Source organism: Stenella coeruleoalba (assembly GCF_951394435.1).
Source record: "Stenella coeruleoalba genome assembly, chromosome: 9".
Taxonomy (NCBI): domain Eukaryota; kingdom Metazoa; phylum Chordata; class Mammalia; order Artiodactyla; family Delphinidae; genus Stenella; species Stenella coeruleoalba.
Window position 1 is genome coordinate 9,878,654 of NC_137155.1, and position 21,105 is coordinate 9,899,758.

General features: G+C 42.2%; 1 protein-coding gene across 1 annotated transcript in view; it reads right to left on the reverse strand.

Annotated features, from left to right (window-relative positions):
• HECW1 (HECT, C2 and WW domain containing E3 ubiquitin protein ligase 1) overlaps window positions 1-21,105 on the reverse strand; it is a 447,453-nt gene that overhangs the window by 5,780 nt on the left and 420,568 nt on the right. The window contains exons 23-27 of the mRNA XM_079931428.1: window positions 17,952-18,050; window positions 17,142-17,271; window positions 5,324-5,470; window positions 3,630-3,744; window positions 1,397-1,595 (exon numbers count right to left, since the gene is read on the reverse strand). Coding sequence (XP_079787554.1) covers window positions 1,397-1,595; window positions 3,630-3,744; window positions 5,324-5,470; window positions 17,142-17,271; window positions 17,952-18,050 — 690 coding nt within the window. The remainder of the gene's footprint in view (window positions 1-1,396; window positions 1,596-3,629; window positions 3,745-5,323; window positions 5,471-17,141; window positions 17,272-17,951; window positions 18,051-21,105) is intronic.

Below are 21,105 nucleotides of genomic sequence, written 5' to 3' on the forward strand. Positions count from 1 at the left end.
GAAAAGTGCCCCAACGCTTTAGGCTGTTATTAACCAGCTGGGCATGCACTCTGCCTCCTGGGCCTGCTAATACGCACCGTCATCAGGTGAATTATCTCCGGGATGCTAGAAAGTCTAGGAAAGCTAGATGAAAATTATAGTTCAGTCAATCCTTCCACAATAGGGATTTAGCAAAGTGTCTGGGAGGCCATGTAGAAATACAGCCGAATTAAATACGAATCTTCTGTTATAATTAGAAAATATCACAGTAGAAGAAAATAATGTGGATCAATCTTATGTTTGCTGAGCGGGTTTTAATACTATAGTACCTACACAGAAGTATCTCTTTAGTGCTCCTTATTTCACCGATGAGGAACATGCTACCCAAAGTGGCACAGAAAGGACGGAGGAAGTGTTGGGATGAAAACTCATGGTGCAGGGAATTCATTCCGTTCAACTGCCTGGAGCCCTAGTGCCTCCTTTTTTTGCATTATCTTACAATAATTTCATCAATAGCTTACTGTATAGAAGCCACTATAGAGACCGGAGATATACACGTGGTCTTGTCTGCACACATTTTGAAACATAGTAGGAGAAATGCAACAGGTACATGCTAACTATTCCAGGGAATATCAAGTGTATCCAGTGCTACGTCATAGTGAGACAGGCTGGGACCTGGGGTCCTTTACTGCAGTGCTTGCACCTGGACAAACATCTCCTTGAGCAACAGAATACAAAGAAACTCGAAGGGACTAAAAATAACTGCAGGCACGGGCAGTTAGGGGCAATTATGAACAATAAGATACAAAAAGGCCACACACCAACTGCCACTTCTGAGATGCCGGGAGCAAAAACGGGGGACTGTGCATGATCCCTGCACACAGCACCACCAAGGGGGTGTGCAGAGCACCGAAGCCCCGCCTCTGGCCCCACCCAGCCATTGGCCCCCACCCTCACTCCATTTAAGGGAACAGCTCACCACCCTGCCTTGGGGGCGAGTCCCAGTAAACCCTTTCCTGAATTTGTCTGGCCTCTTATCAATTTCTGTTGATTAAAGAGTCCAAGAACCCGGGTGGGTAACAGTAGAAGTCCAGACACAGTGCTGGCAGGACCACTTTGGATGCTCCCCCAGATGAGGCATTCCTCTTTAAATTAAATTGGGCTACGTAGGACTGACACATGGACCACGTGATACCACTGGCCCAAATACCATCAGTCAACAAAAAATCACTAAGAATATGGTCTAAATGCACCTCCCCGAGACTTCTCACCCACACCTTTCACTAATGACTCACGGAACACTACTTTGGGTGGCAGGAAAGAATTCCATCCCAACGGTTAAGTGCCCAAGCTCAAATGACAAAGGGTACTTGGCCTTCTTCGGCAGGTTTCCCAAAGGCGGGCAGGAGCTCCATACCTGGGGAGAGATGTAATTTTCCCCCATTTCTCTATGCAAAAGCGCCGAAGCCCGTTGCTCCCTCGAAGGGCTGCAAAGCCTTCGTAGGGCACGCTTGACGTCCCCGTGACGAACTGCAGTAATCTGAGTCTCTGCTCGTTGTTGAAACGTTCCACCGCAGCCCAGAACCAGCGGATCACGAGATGCCCATCGTGATAACCTGAGTGGAGCAGGAGGGAGACCGAGAGGATGTGTAGAGGGGAGGAGGGAGTGGGGGGGGGGGAGACGAAATACACATCAGGTGTGCCAAGAACTGAACAGCAGCTCTCGATCTGCTGATTTCTCTCGTGATGGCCTTTCGGTAGGTCTAAAACAATTTGTACAACGGACTCCAATTTAAAAACAAAAGCCGATTTAGAAAATAGGCACTTTGTAAAAAGGCTGTATGCTGTGAGGGATGTCCTCAGAGATGTTTGCTTTCTATTTAAACAACTGGGACCCCGAGAGTCCTTTTCCTGCCTGATATAAATGTGGACAAGGAGTGACGAGGCCTGGTAGAGATCTTTGGGGTTCCGAAGAGACAAAGCTCTCTACGAATATGGTATTTCCTGGTATTGTCTTTGTTCTGATGTCTTAGCTCTCGGGACCCACATACTGTGGCGCATCTAGGACTTAAGAAAGGCTGGAGGTGAATGTGAAACTTGGTCCACGGAAGATGCCGGGCTCTCCAAGTGCCCTTGGAGCCGCTGCCCCCAGATCAGCCCTGGGCCGCAAAGAGTTGGGCCCATGGAAGTAGTATGGGGCCTCTCACAGGACAGTAAGGAAACCAAGCTTGGAGCAATCCCTTATGATAAGGTAGATGGTTCCCCACTGACTGCAAATGCACGAAACACTCAAAGATGCAGAAATCTATGTGGACTGGGGCAGAAAGACGGAAAGCTTCACAAGGGAAGGGAGGTGTGAGTTCGGCATGTGAAGGGCTTGTGGGAGTGCAGGAGGGGAAATAGAGAATGATAAGAATGTGGAATCAATATGCAGGGAACAGCAAGCCGACTAGACCAGCATAGACCAGCATAGGGGTTCTGCTGAGGACTGAAGGGACCTTGCTGGGGCCTCAGACACCTTAATAGCTAGGCAGAGACACTGTGACTTGATACCTTAGTTCGGTGACTTTCCTACCAAGCCAGGAAGGGCCTCGTGGTCCCACAGAGGTTTCCTGCTACATGGCTGAGTGTACCGGGGAGACAAGGTAGGCTTAGATGATGGGCCCCTTGTTCACCCTCTATTATATTGATAGGGGTTTCTCTGTAATATTTTACATGAAGAAAGGATTTTCAGCTTAAAGAACGTTCAAAGGTTTCTAAGTAATAAGGAGCTTGATTGTTTTGTGGGGTGGGAAATGCCCTGATCAAAATAAATGTTTCAGGAAGGCTGGTACGGCAGCGTGAAGGTGAATAGCTAGGAGGGGTCAGACATTAGATTTGGAGAGATGACAGTGAGAACCGTGTTGCAGCAAACCAGGACTGATGTGAAGAGGGCTTCACTTCTACAGGGAGCAGGACACCCTTTCCTGCCAGCAAACGACCCAGCTCTGGAGATGGCCCGTGGACGGTGGCGTTCTCTGGAACGCATCTCCACCGAGTTATGCCAGAGACGACCAGCAGGGATTACTGTCACCCAAAGGAAAGTCTAGGTTGGAAGCTGGCGGAAGGCATGGACCAGAGCCTACTTTGCACACGTACTGAAGTAAGGCCAAGTTTTTTGTAACCTTCAAAAAGTGATATTATTTTATATTTATATTATCACTACATATGGAATATATATATGAACAGTATTCAGCCATAAAAGGGAATGCAGTAGTGAATCATACTACAACGTGAACAAACCTTACTGAGTGAAAGAAGCCGGACCCCAAAGGCCACATACAGTATCATTCTATTTACATGAGGTATCCAGCACTGGTACATCCACAGAGACAGAAGGCACACTGAGGTTTGCTGGGGTGGGAGGATGGGGGAGAAAGGGGGAGTAACTGCTTCCTGGGTCCAGGGTTTCCTTTGAGAATGAGGAAAACGTTTTAGAATTAGCTAGAGGGGATGGTTGTACCACATTGTGAGTGCGCTAAACACCACCACGTTGTTCCCTTTAAAATGATTAATTTCATGTTACGTCAGTTTCACCTCAATAACATTTGTTAAGAAGTGAAGGACTGTGTCTGTGAGAGCCGATCCGTCAACAAGCCCCGCTCACTCACCTCCCCGGTACTCAGCGTTGTTCCGCCAGTCGACCAGGTCGATCTCCGCCGTGCCCGCGATCACCAGCTCCAGCTCCCTGGCATCGAACACGGAGACCAGCCTCGAGTCCACCACCTGAAATCCACATTAGGCCTCAGCCTCCAGGCTCAACCTCCTGGAGAGGTTACATTCATTATTATTTCTGTGGGTTAAGCTGGGAGGCTGACCATTGTTTACAACTTTTTCCCCCAAAGTGCTATCGTGTTTAAGTTCAGAATCAGGAGCATTTTGAGACAGTACCCCTTCATGAGCTGGGAACTCAAAAAAGGTCTGCTGCTTTTCACTGCTGTGATATTCCCTCTCGGAATGATGTTATGAATAAGCCTGACTTGACATTCCAGAGTCACATTTAAGTTTCCAAATAACGTCACCTTTTGAAGGCAAAAAGTCCAAGTCCCTGGACTCCTCTCCTCTACATAAAGGGATCCTCTCCTCTACATAAAACTAGGACTTATTTCCTAGGAATGGACGTTATATATTAAAATGACTGTCTTTTCCTTCCTTTCTCCCCTTACTTCCTGCATTTCTCCTTCAAAGATCCGGGAAGATCTGCTTGGTTAGGGTTCTGAGCTCCGGCTTTACATCTTGTTGCCAAATATATCAGGTACAACTGAACACCTGCAGTGGGCACCTCCTTTAATCAAACCAGTGGACCAGCCAGTCACCCACGCTGTTCTCCAACACAGCTGCAAAGAAATCCTTCCAACACCCAAACCCTTGTTTCTAAATTGCAAAAGTTTAACCATGTCAATTTTTGGTGCACACAAAGGCTAGCAGTTGTCACTGTCCTTTTTTTTTTTTTGATTACTATTGATCTCTGATGCTTTTTTTAAAAAACTTTTTTTAATTGAATGAAAGATTCTTTAAATTCTATAGCGCTTTAGAACTTTCAAAAGTTTCACACACGTGATTTCATACAATCCCATAATACGTCACTGTCCTCCTGATTTACCATCTCAGCATGGATCATGTGGTACACAGTGACACTAGGAGCATATCTCCTTTTATTGTGTTTTGCTTTATTGCATTCTACAGATACTGCTTTTTTTTACAAATTGAAGGTTTGGGGCAACGCTGCATCATCAGATGATGGTTAGTTTTTTCAGTAATAAAGTATTTTTTCAATAAGTTATGTACATTGTTTTTTCTAGACATAATGCTATTGTACACTTAGTACACTACAGTACAGTGTAAACATAACTCTTATAAGCACTAGGAAACCGAACAATTCACGTGACGCTTTATTGTGACATCGGCTTTACTGCCATGGTCTGGAACTAAACCTGCAGTATCTCCGAGGTCTGCCTGTGTAAGAAAATAAAAATCAAGCGAGAGCGGACGAGGCCCTCCACTTCATTTCACTCATTTTTATTTCACTGAGTGAAAGGAGATGCAACACGCACATGTCTTGGCAGGACGTGTCATGTGTTTTCACAGGTGGCACAGCAGGGCCACACCAACGCCAGTTTTGTGAGACCACGAGAGCTGGGTTTCCCAGAGAACTCTGACCCCTCACCCTCTACCCCCAGGAGGCCCTCTTTGCACGCTGGTGAGTAGAGCTGAGCCCTCTTCCTGCCTTGCTTGTCCTCTCCCTTCTCCTAACAAGCTGTGTCGGGGGTGAAGGCTTGGCGTGCCTGCCGAGCCTGGGTCTCACCTCGTAGAAGCCCCGGACCAGGGCCTCGGTCTGCTGCACCGCTCCGCGCTCCACCCGCCACCTCACCATCCTCTCGATGTACTCTTTCTTGTTCTTTTCTGTCACTTGGGTGTTCGCTCCTCCAGACTTTAACTCCCTCTCCGTTACCTTGAGGGGAAACAAAGATCATGATGCTTGTTGACTCAGCTTATCTTACAGTGAGACAGATCGATTTTAGGAGGATGAACTCTTTGCAAAAAGTCGTCTTCACAAGCATTTGGCATCATTACTTTCTTGCTTCTTTTTCCTTTCCTGGAAGTTACTAGAAAGGTTCTGGTTGTTCTAAGCAGATACTTCAGTACCTTAGAAGCATTTTTGTTTTATAAAGAGAAAATGTGTTTCTTTAGCTCAAGAGGCTTAATGGAAATAAAAGAAAAATGCCCCTGGTTGTCCCTAAATGGACTGGAATGTCCTTATCCTATAGTCACATACTTGATTGCCCCAAATCCCAATTAGATCAAATTCTTAACAGCCAAATTCTTCCCCAACCACAGCAGATCATTGGCAGGAAAACAGTGGAGGGTGGGAGGATACTTTTGCAGCCAGGTATAAGAGTGGCTGAAGAGTGACAGCCTGACCTTGAGAAAGGAAACAGAGATTGAAGTTGCCACGTAGTATGAAGATGCATGTTTGTTAGGACAAGCTAACAAGAAAAGTGATGATCTGCGCTTTATTGTTTTGAAAGGCAAGAAGGCACATAACATATTAGACATTTTTTTTAAAAAGAGTTGGTGTGTTAAATTAGGAAGATGGCGGAAGAGTAAGACGTGGAGATCACCTTCCTCCCCACAGATACACCAGAAATACATCTACACGTGGAACAACTCCTACAGAACACCTACTGAATGCTGGCAGAAGACCTCAGACCTCCCAAAAGGCAAGAAACCCCGCACGCACCTGGGTCGGCAAAGGAAAAAAGAATAAACAGAGACAAAAGGATAGGGACGGGACCTGCACCAGTGGGAGGGAGCTGTGAAGGAGGAAACGTTTCCACACACTAGGAGTCCCTTCGCGGGCGGAGACTGCGGGTGGCGGAGGGGGGAAGCTTCGGAGCCGCGGCGGAGAGCGCAGCAACAGGGGTGCGGAGGACAAAGGGGAGAGACTCCCGCACAGAGGATCGGGGCCGACCAGCACTCACCAGCCCGAGAGGCTTGTCTGCTCACCCGCCGGGGCGGGCGGGGCTGGGAGCTGAGGCTCGGGCTTCGGTCGGAGCGCAGGGAGAGGGCTGGGGTTGGCGGCGTGAACACAGCCTGCAGGGGGTTGGTGCACCACGGCTAGCCGGGAGGGAGTCCGGGGAAAAGTCTGGACCTGCCGAAGAGGCAAGTGACTTTTTCTTCCCCTTTTGTTTCCTGGTGCTCGAGGAGAGGGGATTAAGAGGGCTGCTTAAAGGAGCTCCAGAGACGAGCGCGAGCCGCGGCTAAAAGCGCGGACCCCGGAGACGGGCATGAGACGCTAAGGCTGCTGCTGCCGCCACCAAGAAGCCCGTGTAGGAGCACAGGTCACTCTCCACACCCCCCTTCCGGGGAGCCTGTGCAGCCCGCCACTGCCAGGGTCCCGGGATCCAGGGTCAACTCCTCCGGGAGAACGCACGGCGCGCCTTAGGCTGGTGCAGCGTGACGCTGCCCTCTGCCGCCGCAGGCCCGCCCCACATCCGTCCCCCTCCCTCCCCGCGGCCTGAGTGCGCCAGAGCCCCCGAATCAGCGGCTCCTTTAACCCCGTCCTGTCTGAGCGAAGAACAGATGCCCTCCGGCGACCTACATGCAGAGGCGGGGCCAGATCCAAAGCTGAGCCACTGGGAGCTGTGAGAACAAAGAAGAGAAAGGGAAATATCTCCCAGCTGCCTCAGAAGCAGCGGATTAAAGCTCCACAATCAACTTGATGTACCTGCATGTGTGGAATACCTGAATAGACTAGGAATCATCCCAAATTGAGGAGGTGGACTTTGAGAGCAAGATTTATGATTTTTTCCCCTTTTCCTCTTTTCGTGAGTGTGTATGTGTATGCTTCTGTGTGAGATTTTGTCTGTATAGCTTTGCTTTCACCATTTGTACTAGGGTTCTATCTGTCCGTTTTTTTTCTTAAAAAAATTTTTTTTCTTAATAATTATTTTTTATTTTAATAACTTTATTTTACTTTATCTTACTTTATTTTCTTTCTTCCTTCCTTCCTTCCATCCATCCATTCTTCCTTCCTTCCTTTCTTTCTTTCCTTTCTAATATTTCTCCCTTTTATTCTGAGCCGTGTGGGTGAAAGGCTCTTGGTGCTGCAGCCAGGAGTCAGTGCTGTGCCTCTGAGGTGGGAGAGCCAACTTCAGGACACTGGTCCACAGGAGACCTCCCAGCTCCACGTAATATCAAATGGCAAAAATCTCCCAGAGATCTCCATCTCAACACCAGCACCCAGCTTCACTCAACGACCAGCAAGCTACAGTGCTGGACACCCTATGCCAAACAACTAGCAAGACAGGAACACAACCCCACCCATTAGCAGAGAGGCTGCCTAAAATCATAATAAGTCCACAGACACCCCAAAACACACCACCAGACGTGGACATGCCCACCAGAAAGACAAGATCCAGCCTCATCCACCAGAACACAGGCACCAGTCCCCTCCACCAGGAAGCCTACACAACCCACTGAACCAACTTTAGCCACTGGGGACAGACACCAAAAACAACGGGAACTACGAACCTGCAGCGTGCAAAAAGGAGACCCCAAACACAGTAAGATAAGCAAAATGAGAAGACAGAGAAACACACAGCAGATGAAGCAGCAAGATAAAAACCCACCAGACCTAAAAAATGAAGAGGAAATAGGCAGTCTACCTGAAAAAGAATTCAGAATAATGATAGTAAAGATGATCCAAAATCTTGGAAACAGAATAGAGAAAATGCAAGAAACATTTAACAAGGACCTAGAAGAACTAAAGATGAAATAAGCAATGATGAACAACACAATAAATGAAATTAAAAATACTCTAGATGGGATCAATAGCAGAATAACTGAGGCAGAAGAACGGATAAGTGACCTGGAAGATAAAATAGTGGAAATAACTACTGCAGAGCAGAATAAAGAAAAAAGAATGAAAAGAACTGAGGACAGACTCAGAGACATCTGGGACAACATTAAACGCACCAACATTCGAATTATAGGGGTTCCAGAAGAAGAAGAGAAAAAGAAAGGGACTGAGAAAATATTTGAAGAGATTATAGTTGAAAACTTCCCTAATATGGGAAAGGAAATAGTTAATCAAGTCCAGGAAGCACAGAGAGTCCCATACAGGATAAATCCAAGGAGAAACATGCCAAGACACATATTAATCAAACTGTCAAAACTTAAATATAAAGAAAACATATTAAAAGCAGCAAGGGAAAAACAACAAATAACACACAGGGAATCCCCATAAGGTTAACAGCTGATCTTTCAGCAGAAACTCTGCAAGCCAGAAGGGACTGGCAGGACATATTTAAAGTGATGAAGGAGAAAAACCTACAACCAGGATTACTCTACCCAGCAAGGATCTCATTCAGATTTGATGGAGAAATTAAAACCTTTACAGACAAGCAAAAGCTGAGAGAGTTCAGCACCACCAAACCAGCTTTACAACAAATGCTAAAGGAACTTCTCTAGACAAGAAACACAAGAGAAGGGAAAGACCTACAATAACAAACCCAAAACAATTAAGAAAATGGGAATAGGAACATATATATCGATAATTACCTTGAATGTAAATGGATTAAATGCTCCCACCAAAAGACACAGACTGGTTGAATGGATACAAAAACAAGACTCATATATATGCTGTCTACAAGAGACCCACTTCAGACCTAGAGACACATACAGACTGAAAGTAAGGGGATGGAAAAAGATATTCCATGCAAGTGTAAACCAAAAGAAAGTTGGAGTAGCAATTCTCATATCAGACAAAATAGACTTTAAAATAAAGACATTACAACAGACAAAGAAGGACACTACATCGTGATCAAGGGATCGATCCAAGAAGAAGATATAACAATTGTAAATATTTATGCACCCAACATAGGAGCACCTCAATACATAAGGCAAATACTAACAGCCATAAAAGGGGAAATTGACAGTAACACATTCATAGTAGGGGACTTTAACATCCCACTTTCACCAATGGACAGATCATCCAAAATGAAAATAAATAAGGAAACACAAGCTTTAAATGATACATTAAACAAGATGGAATTAATTGATATTTATAGGACATTCCATCCAAAAACAACAGAATACACATTTTTCTCAAGTGCTCATGGAACATTCTCCAGGATAGATGATATCTTGGGTCACAAATCAAGCCTTGGTAAATTTAAGAAAATTGAAATTGTATCAAGTATCTTTTCCGACCACAGTGCTATGAGACTAGATATCAATTACAGGAAAATATTTGTAAAAAATACAAACACATGGAGGCTAAACAATACACTACGTAATAACGAAGTGATCACTGAAGAAATCAAAGAGGAAATCAAAAAAATACCTAGAAACAAATGACAATGGAGACATGATGACCCAAAACCTATGGGAAGCAGCAAAAGCGGTTCTAAGAGGGAAGTTTATAGCAATACAATCCTACCTTAAGAAACAGGAAACATCTCAAATAAACAACCTAACCTTGCACCTAAAGCAATTAGAGAAAGAAGAACAAAAAAACCCCAAAGTTAGCAGAAGGAAAGAAGTCATAAATATCACATCAGAAATAAATGAAAAAGAAATGAAGGAAACGATAGCAAAGATCAATAAAACTAAAAGCTGGTTCTTTGAGCAGATAAACAAAATTGATAAACCATTAGCCAGACTCATCAAGAAAAAAAGGGAGAAGACTCAAATCAATAGAATTAGAAATGAAAAAGGAGAGGTAACAACTGACACTGCAGAAATACAAAAGATCATGAGAGATTACTACAAGCAACTCTATGCCAATAAAATGGACAACCTGGAAGAAATGGACAAATTCTTAGAAATGCACAACCAGCCAAGACTGAATCAGGAAAAAATAGAAAATATGAACAGACCAATCACAGGAACTGAAATTGAAACTGTGATTAAAAATCTTCCAACAAACAAAAGCCCAGGACCAGATGGCTTCACAGGCGAATTCTATCAAAAATTTAGAGAAGAGCTAACACCTATACTTCTCAACCTCTTCCAAAATATAGCAGAGGGAGGAACACTCCCAAACTCATTCTACAAGGCCACCATCACCCTGATACAAAAACCAGACAAGGATGTCACAAAGAAAGAAAACTACAGGCCAATATCACTGATGAACATAGATGTAAAAATCCTCAACAAAATACTAGCAAACAGAATCCAACAGCACATTAAAAGGATCATACACCATGAGCAAGTGGTGTTTATTCCAGGAATGCAAGGATTCTTCAATATATGCAAATCAGTCAACGTGATACACCATATTAACAAACTGAAGGAGAAAAACCATACGATCATTTCAATAGATGCAGATAAAGCTTTTGACAAAATTCAACACCCATTTATAATAAAAACACTGCAGAAAGTAGGCATAGAGGGAACTTTCCTCAACATAATAAAGGCCATATATGACAAACTCACAGCCAACATCGTCCTCAATGGTGAAAAACTGAAAGCATTTCCACTAAGATCAGGAACAAGACAAGGTTGCCCACTCTCACCACTCTTATTCAACATAGTTTTGGAAGTTTTAGCCACAGCAATCAGAGAAGAAAAGGAAATAAAAGGAATCCAAATTGGAAAAGGAGAAGTAAAGCTGTCACTGTTTGCAGATGACATGATACTATACATAGAGAATCCTAAAGATGCCACCAGAAAACTACTAGAGCTAATCAATGAATTTGGTAAAGTAGCAGGATACAAAATTAATGCACAGAAATCTCTGGCATTCCTATACACTAATGATGAAAAATCTGAAAGTGAAATCAAGAAAACACTCCCATTTACCACTGCAACAAAACGAATAAAATATCTAGGAATAAACCTACCTAAGGAGACAAAAGACCTGTATGCAGAAAATAATAAGACACTGATGAAAGAAATTAAAGATGATACAAATAGATGGAGTGATATACCATGTTCTTGGATTGGAAGAATCAACATTGTGAAAATGACTCTACCACCCAAAGCAATCTACAGATTCAATGCAATCCCTATCAAACTACCAATGGCATTTTTCACAGAAGTAGAACAAAAAATTTCACAATTTGTATGGAAACACAAAAGACCCTGAATAGCCAAAGCAATCTTAAGAATGAAAAATGGAGCAGGAGGAATCAGGCTCCCTGACTTCAGACTATACTACAAAGCTACAGTAATCAGGACAGTATGGTACTGGCACAAAAACAGAAATATAGATTAATGGAACAGGATAGAAAGCCCAGAGATAACCCCATGCACATATGGTCACCTTATCTTTGATAAAGGAGGCAAGAAAGTACAGTGGAGAAAGGACAGCCTCTTCAATAAGTGGTGCTGGGAAAACTGGACAGGTATATGTAAAAGTATGAGATTAGATCACTCCCTAACACCATACACAAAAATAAGCTCAAAATGGATTAAAGACCTAAATGTAAGGCCAGAAACTATCAAACTCTTAGAAGAAAACATAGGCAGAACACTCTATGACATAAATCACAACAAGGTCCTTTTTGACCCACCTCCTAGAGAAATGGAAATAAAAACAAAAATAAACAAATGGGACCTAATGAAACTTAAAAGCTTTTCCACAGCAAAGGAGACCATAAACAAGACCAAAAGACAACCATCAGAATGGGAGAAAATATTTGCAAATGAAGCAAATGACAAAGGATTAATCTCCAAAATTTACAAGCAGCTCATGCAGCTCAATAACAAAAAAAACAAACAACCCAATCCAAAAATGGGCAGAAGACCTAAATAGACATTTCTCCAAAGAAGATATACAGATTGCCAACAAACACATGAAAGAATGCTCAACATCATTAATCATTAGAGAAATGCAAATCAAAACTACAATGAGGTATCACCTCACACCAGTCAGAATGGCCATCATCAAAAAATCTAGGAACAATAAATGTTGGAGAGGGTGTGGAGAAAAAGGAACACTCTTGCACTGCTGGTGGGAATGTGAATTGGTACAGCCACTACGGAGAACAGTATGGAGGTTCCTTAAAAAACTACAAATAGAACTACCATATGACCCAGCAATCCCACTACTGGGCATATACCCTGAGAAAACCATAATTCAAAAAGAGTCATGTACCACAATGTTCATTGCAGCTCTATTTACAATAGCCAGGAGATGGAAACAACCTAAGTGTCCATCATCAGATGAATGGATAAAGAAAATGTGGCACATATATACAATGGAATATTACTCAGCCATAAAAAGAAACGAAATTGAGTTATTTGTAGTGAGGTGGATGGACCTAGAGTCTGTCAAACAGAGTGAAGTAAGTCAGAAAGAGAAAGACAAATACCATATGCTAACACATATATATGGAATTTAAGAAAAAAAATGTCATGAAGAACCCAGGGCTAAGACAGGAATAAAGACACAGACCTACCAGGGAATGGACTTGAGGACACGGGGAGGGGGAAGGGTAAGCTGTGACAAAGTGAGAGAGTGGCATGGACATATATACACTACCAAACGTAAAATAGATAGCTAGTGGGAAGCAGCCGCATAGCATGGGGAGATCAGCTCGGTGCTTTGTGACCACTTAGAGGGGTGGGATATGGAGGGTGGGAGGGAAGGAGATGCAAGAGGGAAGAGATATGGGAACATATGTATATGTATAACTGATTCACTTTGTTATAAAGCAGAAACTAACACACCATTGTAAAGCAATTATACTCCAATAAAGATGTTAAAAAAAAAAAGTGTTGGTGTTTGAAAGGGGTTAGCATCAGTTATCTTAAATTTGCTTAAGGGGTTCACCTTGCTGCTCAATGCTGTAAGAAAAACGAGGCATAACTGTACTCAGTTACTGATTGAAAAATATATGTATATATTTGGCACTCATGGACAAGGTACTTAAACAAAACAGTTCACAGAAGTCTGCTGATTACATTTTCTTCTATCACTTGGGTGACTAAGGTAAATATGAAATACTTGTCAATTATAACATTAATTGCCACCCAAGATCCATGTTCTTTGGAGCCTCTGGATTTTAGCTGCCCAGTTAAAGACTATTTCCTGACACTAAGTGTGTGATGTAATTAAATTTTGGCCAATTAGGTATAAGCGGGGGTGTTGTACGGCACTTTCAGGGGGCCTCCTTAAAGGGAGGGGCTATGCCCCTATGTCCTGCTACTTCAGACACGGACGTGATGGTTGGGGCACTGTATGCATCTGGGTCATGAGTGCAGGTGGCCACTGTAGGGATTGCAGCCTTGGGTTGCCTGCCTCCACACTTTTATGTAAGAGAAAAATATACTGTTAGTTTCCGCAGGGTCATTGGGTTTCTTCATTAGCAGCTGAACCTAATCTTAACTAACACACCCAGGAAAAGCCTATGGTGTCTTTCAGCTGCATCTGTCTGTCTGCTCTTCATAACTTGCCAAAAGAAGGGCTGAGACTCGATCTTCTAAAACCAAAATCATCATTCTTGGTGACCTCATTTGAAAAGAAACAGGATCGTTTAAGCTTTATACAGATAGATATTATTCTAGTTCTATAACACATCCTGATTTTTATCACTGGGAACATTTTGAACTTTCTCTGAGGTGTTCAACTCCTACGCTATATACACCTGAAAAATTGCTCTTTTTGTTTTCAATGTTATTTTTTTCCCTCTAATTTATGTATTTAGTCATTTGTAGTTTACTTGATTTCTTCCTGTGTCCATGGAATAAAATTTAAGTGCTGTAAATGGCCATACAGTGAAAAGCAAGTTTCTCTCCCACCTCATCGCCTAGCCATACAATCTCTCTACTTGGAGAAAATCACCCTTCCTTCCCTTCCAGGGAAGGGGGATGTATACACTAGGGATGTATACATGTATCAGTGTATACACTAGGGAATACGTATAGATCATCTCTTTTCCCATAAACGGTAGCATATTATACACACTGTTCATCATCATACTTTTTCAATTAAAAATACACCTTGACAATTGTTTCATACCAATTTAGACCTGTCTTATTCTTTCTTTCTTGTTGTTATACTACTCGGTTTATTGTTTATGATTTATATGTAAATGGATGGGCTGGGGTGTCAGACCACACATCCCACTAGTCCACTATTCCACTGTGTGAGTGAATCGTCATTTATTTCACCAATGCTCTACTGCTGAACGTTTAGATTGGTTCGGATCTTTTGCAATGATCAACAATGCTGCAGTGAAGATCCGAACCCATTAGTCATTTCAATTGGATGTGAATATGTCTGTAGGGCAAATTTCTAGATGTAGATGCTGAGTCAAAGGCAGGTGCATTTAGAATGAGGATAGATATCACAAAGGTGCCTTTCACAGAGGATGAAGCAAACTTCTGCTTATTCCCACCCACACTCCTGTATAGAGTGCCTGTTTCTCTACACCATCTCCAAAATAGAATACTGCTAAGCTTTCTGATTCTTGACATTCTCATGAGGGAAAATGGTATTTCACAAGGCTTTAATTTACATTTTAAAAAATAGTGAATGAGGGTGAGTATTTCCTTCCCTGGGAACTATCTACTTATATTCTTTGCTAATTTTCTATTGTGCTGCCGATCATTTCTTACTGATCTGCAGAATCTCTTCCTATATTGAAAGAAATGGCCTTTTGTCTGTTTTATGCATTACAATGTAGTAAATATTATGCCATTTTTACTTTATGTTGTATTTTTGACATGTGGTATTAAAAAAGTAATTTTACTTGACTATCTCAATCTTTTCCTTTATGACTGACAGTTTGTGTCACATCTATAGGAGCATTCCTTACTGCAAGATTAAAAAGGAAAATCCTGTCATTTTCATCTTTTTGTTGTTTTTTTAAACATTCAACTTTTTCACCCACGTGGAATTTATTTTAGCATAACGCGTTAGGTTTGGGATCTAAAGTTTTTTTAAGATGGGTTCCCGGGCTTCCCTGGTGGCGCAGTGGTTGAGAGTCCGCCTGCCGATGCAGGGGACATGGGTTCGTGCCCCGGTCCGGGAGGATCCCACATGCCGCGGAGCGGCTGGGCCCGTGGGCCGTGGCTGCTGAGCCTGCGTGTCTGGAGCCTGTGCTCTGCAACGGGAGAGGCCGCAACAGTGAGAGGCCCGCGTACCGCAAAAAAAAAAAAAAAAAAAAAAAAAAAAAAAAAGAAATAAGATGGGTTCCCATTTGTCTTAATATATTTTGCTAAATAATTGTGTTTATTTTACAAATTTACCCTCTACTATAGGGCAAATGTAAAGGATGGGCTAAAAAGTAGTTATGCAGAGGAATAGTGTATTTTACACGTTCCTCTGGTATACAGGAAGACAGTTAAGTGAATCATATATTCTTGAACATATTTACAACATATAGTTGTAAGAAATAATTTTTTGTCAAATATAGAAGAGAATATTCTTCAGAGGTATGTTTACACACAGGCAATGCACCAGAACAGTGACATTTTCCAGGACCTGTCCAAGATACTTGATTGAAGCTGTGGGTGATGGGAGGTCTGCAAGGTTCAGTGGGTAACTCTCACCCATGGACTCAGCATGCTGTCCACAGTCATGCAACGTACTTATAAAGTAAACCAGCTTAATTCTCACAACATCCCATTACAAATTACACACGTCATGGAACCTCTCGTAAATGATATTCTCAAAACCTTAATTGCTAAATCTGCTCAGGCTGTGGTTGGTCTGATAAAACTGTAACCCAGAAAATTCAATGTTATATAAACACGGGTAGAAAAAGAAATGGGAAGCTTATCTTATTAAATAGTACTGAAGTATATGCATTTTGGAGAAGTAAGTATCTGGACGCTAGTGATAAAAGAAGTATTATTGTAGTTGCACAGATAAGAGAAATACCTTAAAGATGTATGGCACACTTTACAAAAATGCCTTCTGATCCATTATCACATGTGATTTTCAAAAAACTCTATAAACTAGATCCATGTCAAAACAAGAAAAAGAAGACATGGGTACCTTTAATAAAGGGAATAGTCCTCAAAGAACTATATCTTAAATGAATGACAGTCCTTGTTTTTAAATACAAAATCCCATTACTACGTGATCCTGCAATCCCTCTTCTGGGTATATATATCCAAAAGAATTGAAAGCAGGGACTTGAACAGGTATTTGTACACCTGTGTTGATACCAGCATTATCCAGGATACCCAAAAGGTGGAAGCCACCCAAGCGTCCATCAACATATGAATGGCTAAACAAAATATGGTATTTACATACTATGGAATGTTATTCAGCCCTAATAAAGGAGGCAATCCTGTCACGTGCTATAACGTGGATGAACCTTGAAGATATTACGCCAAGTGAAATAAACTGGTCGCGAAAAGACAAACACTGTATGATTCCACTTATATGAGGTACTCAGAGTAGCTAAATTCAGAGAAGGAAAAAGTAGAATGGTTGCCAGGGACTGGGGAGAGGGAGAAATGGGGAGCTATTGTCTAATGGGCACAGCTTCAGTTTTTCAAGATGAAGAAGTTCTGGAGATGGCCACACAACACTGTGAATCTGCTCCACCACACTGAATGGACTGTACCCTTCAACGTGGTCAAGATGGTAAATCTCATGGTATGTGAATTTTCCACAGTAAAACCCCAAATGTCTTTTCCAAGACCCACATCTCACAAACCTGGCCAAAAACTTCTTCATTAACTGTGAATGTGAGGTCGAGGATGTCTGTGATGTTGTTGTCTTTCATCCATTGCAAGCTCTGGTGGAATTCCTCATCCAGATATTCCAGGTCACTCAAATCACAGGGCCTGGGTGTATTCAAAGGGAGAAAGGTAAACGGATTGTTTCAATAAACAGCTGCTCAGACCTCATGCCAAAATGTGGTTATGTCACTCCTGGCTAAAGTGACACAGACGTATTCTAACAATTGGATACTTTTGAATATACTGATGAATCTTTTTAGTTCATTCAGTAGTTTTTTTATTGGAAAAGGAAATTTTAAAATGTTTACAATAATAAACACAAAATGATTACTGACTCAGGGGCTCTCCATGGCCGTTGGAGAAGAGTATCATTTGAAAACAACTAAATTATAGACAGATCAATTCTTTTTTTTTTCTTTTTCTTCTTCCAGTTTTATTGACATATAATTGACATACGGCACTGTATAAGTTTAAGGTGCACAGCATAATGACTTACATACAAGGACAGATCAATTCTACTTAGTAGTTTCATGCAATGCTTGTAATGTTACTATATTTATATAAACTGATTTATATCTGTTATATGATGTTCTCTTATGCTTACATAAAATCTCCAAATGCATTTTTATTGGACTAAAAGGTTTATGTGATATCTAAGCACTCAGAAAAGTAAATCACCATAAACCTAACAGGAATGATTAGGGGAAAAACAGGGACAAAAGGGTCAGAGGTGCCAGAGAGGCCAGTGCCTCTGGTCCCACAGGCAGGGCCGGGTGGACACTTACAGTCTCAGGAGTGCCTTATAGAAGGGCCTTGTGAAGAAAGCGTCCAGAAGGTACTGATGGATCAGAGCCAGGCCTAGGATTCGACCACTAAACCTGAACCTGGAACACAGACAAGGCAGAGCAACTGAAGGGCAGCTGGGAAATTACACTGTTAAATATTTTCATTTGTACTGTTATCTGATATGTTTCTTCATAGTACTCATCTTTTAAGTTGCTTGAAAAGTTTGCCAATTGATGACACAATGGAGGCATCCATTCTTCTTATTCTTTACCATAAACAATGCCTATGAACTAGGTATGTACTAAGGAACCCTCCTCTCCCCCAAGTACCCAAATAGAATCATTTTGCTGCAATCCTTTTCTCAGACCTGAGAGTATAAGGACCTAAGTGATGAAAAGAGCTGGTGGAGGGGAATTCTGGGACCCTAGACAAACAGTCAGCATTTAAAAAAAATTATTTATTTATTTTCTTTGGACACATTTTTTTTTAACATCTTTATTGGAGTATAATTGCTTTACATTGTTGTGTTAGTTGCTGCTGTATAACAAAGTGAATCAGCTATATGTATACATATATCCCCATATCCCCTCCCTCTGTGTCTCCCTCCCACCCTCCCTATCCCACCCCTCTAGGTGGTCACAAAGCACGAGCTGAGCTCCCTGTGCTATGCGGCTGCTTCCCACTAGCTATCTATTTTACATTTGGTAGTGTACATATGTCCATGCCACTCTCTCGCTTTGTCTCATCTTACCCTTCCCCCTCCCCGTGTCCTCAAGTCCATTCTCTACATCTGCGTCTTTATTCCTGTCCTGCCCCTACGTTCTTCAGAACCTTTTTTTTTTTTTAAGATTCCACATACATGTGTTAGCATAGGGTATTTGTCTTTCTTTCTGACTTACTTCACTCTGTATGACAGACTCTAGGTCCATCTACCTCACTATAAATAACTCAATTTCGTTTCTTTTTATGGCTGAGTACTATTCCATTGTATCTATGTGCCACACCTTCTTTATCCATTCATCTGTCAATGGACACTTAGGTTGCTTCCATGTCCTGGCTATCGTAAATAGTGCAAACGGTCAGCAAGGAACCTGAGGGTCTGAATCTAAGGATATGGAAAGTTTTCTGGACCATGCATCCTCACCTATTCGGGCATTCCAGATACCACCTGAAGGTCTAATGTGTGCCTGACCCTATGCTGGGAGGTGGGGGACCTGAGTATGAATCACATATGGTGGTCATGCTCACGGTCAGTGGGGAGAAGTACATGGAATCCCACTGTGGTAATCGGTAAGTGGAGCCTACGTCGTCACACATGAAGAACAAGGGCTCTGCTGGGAGGAACTGATCACATAGACCTGGTCACCTCCAGATGTAAGCGCCTTCACTGATTTAAAACCTTGTTGGGGTAAACTGCTTCCAGGCAGTTTTGCTGGTGATCTGCCTAGCTGCATGCCACGGCTCCCGAGGGCTTGGCCCCATCGTTGTCCTGCTCCTCAACCAGTTTCCCGTCTGCCTGGTCTAGCACGCTGGTTCCCTCACCCTGTGTTCTGCCCATCCCTGGTGCCTACCTCCATGATTGGGGTCTCTCCTGTCTCTTCCTATCTAACTAGATTTTCACCTAAGCATAGACTTAGCTGTGACTTTTCTCAGATCCTCCCAGTTGGAATTTCCAACTAAGCCATGACCTTTCACGAGGCTCTTTTTAGACTCAAAAGACTTTGTACTCTGTAACTGCTATAAGAATGGTTTAAATGAATAGATGATCAGATCCTGTAATAAGTGTAATCATAAGCTGCACTCCAAATTGCCACTTTGGAAGGAGTCGATTCTTTTTGCGTGAAATAACATGTAAATATTATTGACTCCGGGGAGACCAGAGGCGAGTAGAACGTTAGTAAAGGTGCTAAAGGGGCACCGTGGACGGGGAGGCTCATGGAACAGCTGAACATTTTACAGTCCTTGAGGCCGGGGTACACCATCGGTGCTGCATCCCCCAGGGCTCTTTCCTGATACCCCAATAACCAACGGGTCCCCAACATGGCGGCCACAATCCTGCGTACTCCATGCAGGCTTACCCACGCTAATGGACTCTGAGGCATCACAACTGATGCTCCTAACATGATGTGGGGCTGTGGCCATGTGGTGGAGACGGCGAGACCACCCACAGTGGGAAGAGAGCAAACGTCCACACAGAGGTGCCTGCTAAGAACCTCCCTCAGAGGTAGCCCTGAAAGGCCTAGTAAAGAGAAATGGTAATCTCAGCAGGCAGTAGTGTCTGCAGAAATGGAATAGATAAAAATATTACATGAGAATACTATTTTCAGCTCAATGTTAAAAAAGGGACTACCTCAATAAATTGTAAATTCTCCAGCAAGATACACATTCTTCAAATCTATTCAAGAAGAAGAACTTAAATAGACAAATGACCATAGTATAAACTAGAAAACTTTGAGGAAAAAGAACTATGTTCAAAATTGATGCTGGGACAGTCCATACATGGACAGAAAACACCCCTACTATTTAAATAGCTCCAGAAACCAGAAAAGGGTAGAAAACTTCTTACTTCATCATTATGAGCTACCATAACCACAAAATGGAATCTGGAAAAAAGGAAAGGAAACTAAAGACATCTCACTTATACATTAAAAACATCATAAATAAAACACAAGAGAAAGTACCAGTCCATTCCCTGAATAACGCCAGATGATTCAGGATGTTTGATTTTAGGAAACTAAGGACAATTTACTATTAGGCATTCTCTTATTAAAATTAATAACGATGTCAAGAGACAAAAATCATATGGCTTTTCTTTTTTTTTTTGGTTAGAAGCTGAAAAGTTACTTGAAAATATTCACCATCTATGATATCACTTATATGAGAAATCTAAAAAAAACGACACAAATGAACTTATTTACAAAACATAAATAGACTCACAGACTTAGAAAACAAACTTATGGTTACCAAAGGGGAAAGGTGGTGGGGGAGGGATAAATTACGAGGTTGGGATTAACAGATACACACTAGTACATATAAAATAGATAATCAACAAGGTCCTACAGTATAGCCCAGAGAACTCTACTCAGTACCCTGTAATAACCTATATAGGAAAAGAATTTGAAAAAGATTTTATATATATATGTGTGTATATCT